This window comes from Sciurus carolinensis, chromosome 1 (genome assembly GCF_902686445.1).
Source record: "Sciurus carolinensis chromosome 1, mSciCar1.2, whole genome shotgun sequence".
NCBI classification, from domain to species: Eukaryota; Metazoa; Chordata; class Mammalia; order Rodentia; family Sciuridae; genus Sciurus; species Sciurus carolinensis.
The window spans coordinates 169,606,480-169,616,545 of record NC_062213.1 but is presented as its reverse complement, the minus strand read 5'-3'; the positions used below and the strand labels follow the sequence as shown (position 1 = coordinate 169,616,545).

The 10,066-nt window shown below is 41.0% G+C and overlaps 1 protein-coding gene across 1 annotated transcript in view; it reads right to left on the bottom strand.

Moving 5' to 3' along the window:
• Positions 1-2,942: 2,942 nt before the first annotated feature.
• Faf1 (Fas associated factor 1) overlaps positions 2,943-10,066 on the bottom strand; it is a 459,649-nt gene continuing 452,525 nt past the window's right edge. The window contains exon 19 of the mRNA XM_047554623.1: positions 2,943-3,226. Within this exon, the coding sequence (XP_047410579.1) occupies positions 3,143-3,226 (84 nt within the window). The 3' untranslated portion in view covers positions 2,943-3,142. The remainder of the gene's footprint in view (positions 3,227-10,066) is intronic.

The window sequence follows — 10,066 nt, the reverse complement described above, 5'->3', positions numbered from 1 at the left end:
CTGTTGACATGCTGTGCAACTTTAGGCCAGGCATAACCCTCTGGGGTCCATGTGCAAAAGTGGAATGGTCACCTCTGCCTTCCTCACAGTAGTGATGTGTGTGAGAGGTATGGTAAATTGCCAAGTGCTATCTGCATGCTGCCAGGATACTGAGGTTCAGAGAAGTTACTCACCTTATGGTCACACAGTGACTAAGTAGTGAAATGAAGGCTCAAATCAGAAGACACGGAAGTGTCTGAAGTGTATATGTAAAAATTTCCCTTCCTTCAATAATTTTTTAAAAATTCAAATGAGAAAATGCATGTGGAAGGATTATTTAGACTGTGAAGTGCAATGCCTATGTGAGTTACTCCTGGACTGAATTTAGAACTCCATGTCCCATCCACCTGGACGTCTAGGGCTGGGGAGTTGAGAGGCTAACTGGGATTGTAAAAGTGTATCAATCAGTAATGCTGCTGATGGAGATAAGTAAGACCCTCTCCTACATCCACATGAAAACTTCCATGCTTTGGAGGACATTTGCCAGAGCTCTGCAGTCTTGTAAAAGAACATCCCACTGAGCAGCACACACAGGTCAGTATGTCTATCTCTTGGGAGTAGCAATTTTAGTGCAACTGCAAATGTATCTAAAGTTTTTAATGGCACCAATAAGTAAAATCTATAAATGCTGTCCATTCTCCTATATTAGAAAAATTCCATAAAGTGTTTTTATTCAACTCAGATGCTGAATACTTACCATTCAGAGATGAACATCTGCATATCCCGCATATCCCATAAAACCAAAAGTGTCAAACCACGGCAACATTCCAAACCAGAATCTTCTTTAAAAAAAAAAAATCCAAGAACACAAGGGAGTGAACCAGAATGGGGGCATCCTAGAGTTCATTGTAAACAGCTGGGCAAAGAACACCCAACAAATATTCTGACTGACTTGCTTGCTGCATCTGAAGGCTGGGTAGTACAGGTCAAGGAAGACTAATAGTAGGGGGGAGAACTGGAAAGGACACTGCCTAATCTATGGTGAGAGCAAAATCATTTTAATGTTGTGTTTGCATGAAAGGGTGTAAAATTGCTTCAGCCTCTTGTTCTGGAGCTCAGTAGACCAGAAGGTCACAAGTGAACAGTGACAATTAGCTGATGTCTTTCCCAGCTGTGGGTCCTAGAGAACAGGGAGTTCATACAGCTGGGTAGACTGAGAAGTTTCCAAGACAGGGTTGAAAGGGTATATCAACTTTACACATTTATGTAACATTTAATAACTTTATGAAATTGGTTTCAGAGTAAAGTCTATATTGTTTGGATACAGAAATGAAAGGAGTAACAGGAAAGTCAAACTCAAATCACATGGAAAGGTTAATTAAGCATGAAGGTGAATTCAGAGACCCTTCTCTCAAACCCCTACCTAATACTCTGGTTGCTGTTTCTGAGTATGGCCTGAGTTTAGGTTGGCCGCTTCTCCATAGCAGCTACAGAACAAGATCCACCTGGGAAAAGAGCTGTTGCCCTGGTGACTCTGTAGCACTGGGAATGACTGTCTGGTAGTCACTAGGTAGGAAGGAAGGAGTGGAGGTGGAGAGAAAGTACTTGTTGGAACTTCTCCCACAGTGGGTCTCCTTTTCAGACTCCCTGGAGCCAGAGAAGGTCCACATAAAAGCAGATGAAGCATAGTCAGTTAGGAACACATCTCTTCCCTAAAAGAGTTTTCAGGGGAAGTCTCTTGTGGAACATCAGAGAAAAGACACAGGGTGTGACTTTTCTGGCCAACACACACTTCTGGGCAGAGGGAAACTAACCAGGCATATCTCTAGTTTTGGTTACAGTCTTCTGAGAACCCCTAAGTTCTTATGCTCTTTTGCTCAAGTAAATATGTAAAATTTGGAGTCTCAAAGCCTAGGATAAAGATGACAGATGACACAAAAATAACTATGGAGAATATTCCAAGACTAAAAGGAAATCAATGTCTGTGAAGGTATATAAACAGTGTTCCATGAATTACTCCAAACCCCAAATCCATAGTTAACAAAGTCCACATTTACTAAATCAAACCCCAAATTATTACATGTAGATATATGAAGTCTGACTTTTCAGTCAAAGTGTGAGATCCCTTTCATTTGAGATGGAAGTTCGATATCTAATATTAAAACATTAAAACAATGAAATAGCAGAGCAAGTTCTTTAATACAGGAGAGCTGGAGGGGTAGCTGATCAGATTGTGGCAATAGAAAAAAGGTGCTTAAAACACTGGGTGACAAGGTTCAAATGTGTGAAGGAGTAGAGGAAGAGAAACGCCAGAGAGAACTGTTCTCAGTGTACACTGATGAACCAGCAATGTGGGAGTTGGTATCTGAGGTTTCTATCTGCCCAAATGCAAACCTAACAGCAGCTTCCTGCAGCTGAGCCAGATACCAAAGTCTGAGTATAGACCCTCTGTACACTATTTCAACATTCACATGTACATTTAAACAGTTTCCCATATGGCTCCTAGATGGAACCTGGAGACCCAAGGCAGCAGCAGTGAATAAATATCTTGCATATATGTCAAGGCAATCCTCACACAAAACCTTTTATCTTAGTAAAGAAGTCAGAAAGTACCAACAAAAATGATATACTTTTTTTTCCTACAACGTTTAATCTCCATGCCAAGATTGTCCCATTCAACTCCCCCCACTGCCTCTTAAAAGTAGGTGACAAAGTAGAAATCCAGTCATGAAAATAAAAAGGCAGAGGTGTGAATCTTGGCTCAATGAGACATATCAAATACACAGCACACTTGTGTCAAAGGACAGACAGAACTGTCCTAGACATTGTGGGGAAAAGATAGGCACTGGAGAAGTAAAAATTCTACTAGTGATCACTCACACTTGAACAGTACATTAGTCATTGAACAAGGGTGAGGTGCAGGGGTCAGGGGAGAATGGCAGAGTTGTAATTCTCTGGAATGAGGGCTGGGAACATATACTCATGGATGGGAAATTTTGAGTAGCTATGTTTATTACTTTTTTTTTCCAGCAATCTTGCAAGAGGCAGAAGTGTGACATTGAATTGAGTGAGACGAGCGTGTGGGTGGGTTGGCGAGGAGCCCATCTCTTGACACAGGCCTCTGGCTTGTCAAGGAAAGGCTGGTTCCACCGCTGAGCCATGTTTACTCTTTTGCTTCAAGGAAAAGGGTTTCTTGAGGGAACAATTTTACCTCCAATAGTGATTTATTGGGGTCCAGCTGAGTTACCTGAAAAGAAAGAAAAACATATTTAAAAAACTAAAACCAGCATCGTTTTCTCCATATGGCATTCAGTCTACCTATACACATTAAATTTGAGCCCTACTATGTGCTGGCATGGTTATATTCATGTTATTTTATCTGATTTTCAAAATAACCCTGTGATGGATGTGTTGTTATTCTTATTTCAGATGAGGAACACAGGGATTAAGAAAGGTCAAGTTACAGTTTAGTTTTGTGGAGGAACTTGCATTGACCTCAAGTCATAAGGTTCTGGAAATGTAACTTCTTCCTAGACAAGTTCTTCATCTCTTGCGTCCTCAGAAAGGATTCTGTTTAAACAGCTGAATGGTTTCCTGGGAATCTCTACTTGGTTAAATACTGATGGGAGGGAGGTCTGTTCTGCTTGGTGGGAAAACAGATAAACCTTCTTCTTATTAAAACTAGGTGTTGCTGGGCATGTGGCACGCACCTGTAATCCCAGCGGCTTGGGAGGCTGAAGCAGGAGGATCTCGAATTCAAAGCCAGCCTCAGCAAAATGTGAGGCACTAAAGCAACTCAGTAAGACCCTGTCTTTAATAAAAATACAAAATAGAGCTGGCCCAGTGGTTGAGTGCCCCTGAGTTCAGTCCCTGGTACCCCAGCACCGACCCCACCCCCAGAAAAAAAAAAAAACCCTAGGTCATTCCATAGACCTGAAGATGATTATCTCCCTTGGGAGGAGAGGCTCCTTGGGGAGGCATACCACAATTTCCTTGTTGGGGATATATATTGTTTGAAAAAAATGAGTCAACATTATAATACAACTTTAATTTTTTAGAAATAAGAAAATGGGCTACTAAAAGAAAAGCTAGATGAAATCTTGGCACCAAGGGATATGCTGCTGCTACAGGAATCCAAAATAGGTTTATATCCACCTGGTCCAGGGCAGGGACAGGACATGATGGGTTTCTGAATCTGAGAAAATTTCTGTGTTTATCAAAAACGGTCATGAATTTGAGAAGGCTAAGAAATATTGGTGTAGGAGGAAGGACACAGATTTTGGAACTAAAAGACTGGTATAAATCACAGCTGTGCTGGTTATCAGTTTTGTGTCTTTGGAGTTAGTATCAACCTCGCAGGACTGATGTGAGGATTAAATGAGAAAAAACATATAATTAGCACAGTGTCTGGCACAGAGCAGGTGTCAAGAATGGCTGCTGTGTGTTACAGCAACTGTAAAGGGTGGATGGACACACAGGCAAACGGGCAGCTGCAAGTGTGTGTGACAGAAGGCCAGGCAGTCTCTAGTCAGGCCCAAAGCTGCTGCTGTTACATATAGGAGCTCTGGGCCCCTGGGCAAAGACTCCAGCATCTGAGGCAGACAATCTTATCTTCTGCTCAACTCAAGCCACTCCTAATGAGATGACTCTGCTGGCTTCTGGCTAGAGAGAAGGGGAGGCCCTGGGGGCCAAGGCTCGGTGTCACAGGGAGGCTGGCAAGTTGAATGGGGAACACTATCTTTGACTGTATCCAGATGGAAACCTGGTATGCCCAGGAGGATCATTAAGGAGACACATCCACCCTAGAATTCTCTCTGCTTATAAAATCCAGGGCAAAGCATGTTCTACTAATATCTCTTGGGTTATGGGCAGATGGGCAGGCAAGGTGGTAGGGAGGGCCCATCCTGCTGTCTGTCTTCCAATGCACTGGGGGCAAGCTGCCGGCAAATGTTTACCCACTTCACCAATTAATGTACAATACTGCATTGGCTTCTGTCAACAAACAGCTATGCTGCCTCTGCTTCCGACTCTTTGGCATTTTCTGCCCAGCTGCTTCTGCTATTGTTCTTAATTAACATGCCAGAGCTCTCTTTCAGCATCTTCTACTTTGTTATTTGTGGTTTGTAAATATGATGTTTGCTGGAAGAAGCCAAAACCATAATAGCGCTAGAGCTGTTGAGTACAGACAGGAAGATGTGCTGGGAAGAAAAGGAGGCTAGGAGGCTGGAGCATCCTGCTGGGATTGTCAACATGCAAGATTAGAGATTGATAAACTGCACTTGGTTTTCAAATGAGAAAAAAACAGTGTCCAAGAAAAGTTAAGTGATTCTCTCCAGGTATTTTTAAGTGGGAGAGCTGGGATTTGGGAAGGAAGAAACAAAAATTTCTTGAACACCTAATATATACCAGGTATGTTATCTCATTTAGTCCACACAACCACCATGCAAGACTGTGGAGATGAGACAATTGAAGCTCAAGATGATGCCACTTCTTTAAAGCCAGGTGGTTAGAAAGAATCTGTCTATTTGAGGTTAAAAGCAAACTTAGATTCAAATCGTAGCTCTGTCTTTTACTACCTATATGACCTTAAAGCTATGCAACATGAGCCCATTTACCTACCTGTAAAATGGGAATTGTAGTTTCTCCTTTTTAGGTTATGAAGTTAAATGGCATAATGTTAGTGAAGACTGGTATAATACTGAGCCTGGAAGTGTTTAGTAGGTGATAGTCATTACTGGATGGGGTGTTTCTTGGGTAGAGGCCCTGTTTTCTCCAACTAACAAAGCAGGAGCTTCATCCAGGCTATCTTTCTTGTTTCTACCTCACTGCCCAGCAGGAATGCTACCCTTTTTCTGATTGGTTAATGCCTTGATCTCTGAGATTCCTTCTGTAGTTTTCAGTGGGGCTGTCCAATGGATTGCTTCAAAGTAAACATGGCTCTGCTGTCCCAGCTAAAGCAACTTTTTTTTCCTCTGAAGGTCATTTAGACAAAAATTCCCAAGTAAACAAGGGCAAATTCTGTTTCCATTCTCAGTTACCTGGCTTGGTGAAACTAGGGGATGGAGCACACTATTCTCCCAAACAAGATAGTGGCTACACTGTGAAACCATCTTGTAGTGCTCTGGGCTCCTTTCAAGAAAGGTGTGGAACATGCCAGGAGGGACATCCTGGTAAGGAGGAGCCTAAAAACTTATACCCCTTGAGAAATAGCTTGAAGATCAGGTGATCTCTGCCAGGAGAGAGGGCACAGGGGAGAGGTGGCACTGCCACTGCTACAGGGGCAGGGAAAGGGCAATGCCACCCTCTTTAAGTATCTTTGGGCAGAAAGGAAAAAGGGTCATGTGTTCTGTGCAGCTCCAGTGGGCAGAGCTAGGACTGTGAGGTAAAAACTGCAGGGAGGCAGAACTCAGCAAGTCAGAAAGAACTTTTTAATAGATGGTAGCAGCAGATGATGTGATTATTAGAGCTATTTTTTCTTTACCTTCTTCTTTCTCCTGTATTATTCTCCTGTATTATTTTAATCTTGCTTTTTAGTCATCATCATCACAGCAGCAACTATCATTAGTAAAGACCTCCCATGGAGCTGGAACCATGCAGAGTACTTTATGTTTTTTATATAGCACCTTAACTAGCCCTCACAATGGCCCAGTGAAGGAGGTCATATTGCCATTCTCAGACTCAGACACCAAGGTGATCTTTCCCACTGCTGCAGAGAGAACAAGGTTTCACATTCAGATTTGTCCGACTCCAAAGCTCATGATAACCAGAATGTCCCTGGCCAATGTATTAACAGGCTCTTAGGAGGGGAGGGGTGAGTGAACCCTCTGCCATCCCTAGAAGCAACCAAATAGGGACATATTTGCAGATGATGATGATGAGAGTTAACATTTACTGAGCATTTATTTTGTATTTGTACTAGGAATTCTTTGAGGCAATTTACACTTATACAATAATTTAATTTTCACAGTAATCCTCTGAGTAGGCTATCTGAAGTAGGTATAATGATTACCCCTATTTTACAGTTGAGGAAATTGTGTCATAGAACAGATTAAATAACTTGCTTAAGGTCTCAAATGTATTATGAGTAGAACCAGAACATGAATTAAGGCAATCTAATGTTGGAATTTATTTAACAACTAGATTATATTGCCAGAGGCATTGCTGAGAGAAGGATCCACATAGAAAAAGAAGTTGGATGAGGTGACCCTGAGTTTGTTTCTAACCAAGTTTCCAGGATATAAGATCTTCACTTTAAGAATGGCAAAAGGCCAAGGGTCATAAAAAAATTCCTGAAATGTTTATAAAATACGAATACAAAAACCCAATCTGAGCTTGTGTTTTGCCATTTACTTGGGACTTTACTGAATTATCGACTCTCTAAATCAACAGAAAAAACCCACCCTTTGGGACTCCTTGTGGGAGGAGGGGTGTTCTCCGATAAGAAGTATAGTTTGACTTTGTCCATAGTTAGAAGAGGAAAGTCAACCATCTTGACATTTTCTTCACTGTACTTAGAAAACCTGAATCAGGGTATATTTTCTCATTAAGATAATATTTTAGCAAATTGACTTTGTGGAACGTTTATGTTAGCAAAAACAGGTCACGCTCTCTGCCAAATAAAACTATTCTTTTCTAGATCAAATTTCTTTGCAGTTTGGAATTTCATATGCTCTTTATTTCTATTGCAACCCAGGGATTCAGTTTCTTTTCTTTCCACCTTTCTTTCTTTATTCTCTCCTATTCTCCCCGGCCCCTTTCCTTTATACTAAGGATTGAACCCAGAGCCTTGTTAATGTTAGACAAAGTGTTCTACCTCTGAGCTGTATCCCTGGTCCTTCGAATTCTTTTCTAAAAACCATAATATGGCTTTTAGGGAAAATGTGAATCAATGTGACTGAGTCTCATTCTCAGGTCATAATGTGAATCCCAGAATGTTAGGGTGAGAAAGCTCCTTAAATGGCAAATAGTCCAAGCCTTTCGTTTCACAAGCGGGCCTAGGTATATTTGCATAGTACTTTATAGTTTGTGATCTTTTTATATAAACATTAAATCAACCATGTGGATTAGGCATTGTTAGGTATTATGACCAACCTTTTTCTGTTTTTAATTTTGTTGAGGTAATGCTTTTATTTTGAAATTGCATAAAGGAAAGTTTACATTTATAACAGTTTACATTTATAAAAAAATGCTGAATTGGATTTTTCATTCCTTCTTTTTCATGTTCCTAATGTATATTAACAACTTATAGGGGAAATGCACTGCAATAGTACTTGGGAATTATGCTTTGGGAATCAGTCCCACTCTGTAGACAGGGATATGAGATCCAGATACTGAGTTTACCTATGTCTACATATACAAGTGGTAGTGGAAGAACCAGAACCCAGGCCCTCTGATTTGTTTCCTCATGATTTACACTATAACCCTCCACCTAACAGGGTTCTGTCTCACTCCATGCACTAACAGTCTTTGAGTTCAATGTGTAGAATTGTGAAGCAATAAACCAACAAAGGTTTCTAAAAATGTACTACTGCTTTTAAAGTAAAATTTGCTGAAACAAAGTTTTGGCATCTTCAAAGCAGAAAAGTTCTGTTGTCAAATTTATCTACTATTTGCCTGCTCACTTCTGATAACTGATGACTCCTATTTTGTAGACTTGTGTGCAGTAGCACTGTGAGCAGAGGATCTTGCAGAGTATAACGCCCAGGCAGCCCTTTGCAACACTGGCAGAAAATTCATGTCTTTTCTAGTCCATGCAGAGAACCTCATCCATACCCTTCTTCCCCTCACACCAATGTGAAAGAAAACCAGGTACCATCTTCTACATGTAGACATAGGCAAACTACAATTTATTTCTCCAAGTCTTAAGAAGCTACCCCTTCAGTTACAGGACTACCTACTTCTGAAAGTCTTCCCATGTCTTTCAGTCCTCAGCAAGTCTCTCTCTAAATTCCTTTGACTACAAAGGCTGTACACTATCTACTGTACTGGGATATAAAGGACCAGAGAGAATGGGTTCCACTCCTGGTTTCAAGAGTCTGGCTTTGGGGGCTGGGGTTGTGGCTCAGTGGTAGAGCACTTGCCTAGCACGTGTGAGGCACTGGGTTCGATCCTCAGCACCACATAAAAACAAATAAATGAGATAAAGGTACTGTGTCCATCTACAACTAAAAAATAAATAAAAGAATGCCTGTTGTTATCATTTAAAAAAAAAAAAAAAGAGTCCGGCTTTGAGTAGGTCACTTTTCTAGGCTTTAGTTTTTGCATTTTTAAGAATGTGGAATTAAATATTAGCAATTAAATGGAGTCAACTGGACTGCAGATGAGCTTTGGAAACTCAAACACTTGAGTCCCAGCCCTCAGTCAAGTAAGCAGGATGTTTAGGGCTCAGTTTCCTTCTCTACTGGGTGAAAGGATTAATTTTCTTTTGGTGCTGGGAAAAGAAACCAGGTATGCTTTACCACTGAACTATATCCCTAGTCCTTATTTTTTGAGGCAGGGTCTTGCCAAGTTGCTGAGGTTGGCCTTGAACTTGGGATCCTCCTGCCTCCACCTCCTGAGTCACTGGGATTACAGGCATGTGTAGCCAATCCTGATTGGTGGTTTTTTTTTTGGGATGCAGTCTCACTAACTTGCCCAGGCTGGTCTCAAATGATCCTTCCACCTCAGCTTCCTGAAAAGCCGAGGTAATAGGCATATACCACCAAGCCAAGCTTATTTGGTTTTCCTTAAATGTTAAGCATCACTAGCTATCTGTATACTGTCTAATTATATGAGGTAAGTATTCCTATTATTTCATTTTTATAAATGAATTCTATAAGGTAGAAAATGGGTAAGGGCCTTGCTCAATTTAGAAAAGATAAGGCCAGAATCTGCACCATATCCAGTGCATTGCCCCTACTTCTAAACAGGATACAGTTAACATGACTAAATGGCTATCCCTTGAGCATAAAGAAAGTTGTACTATGCAGTTGTGTCATAGCTCTGTCCCTATTGTGGTATGGGCTTTGTTGTTCCTTCAAGGAACACAAGCTGAAGTTGTCTTTTGTTACTATCAACTAAGTCCTAAACAGCTAATTATTCCTTTTTT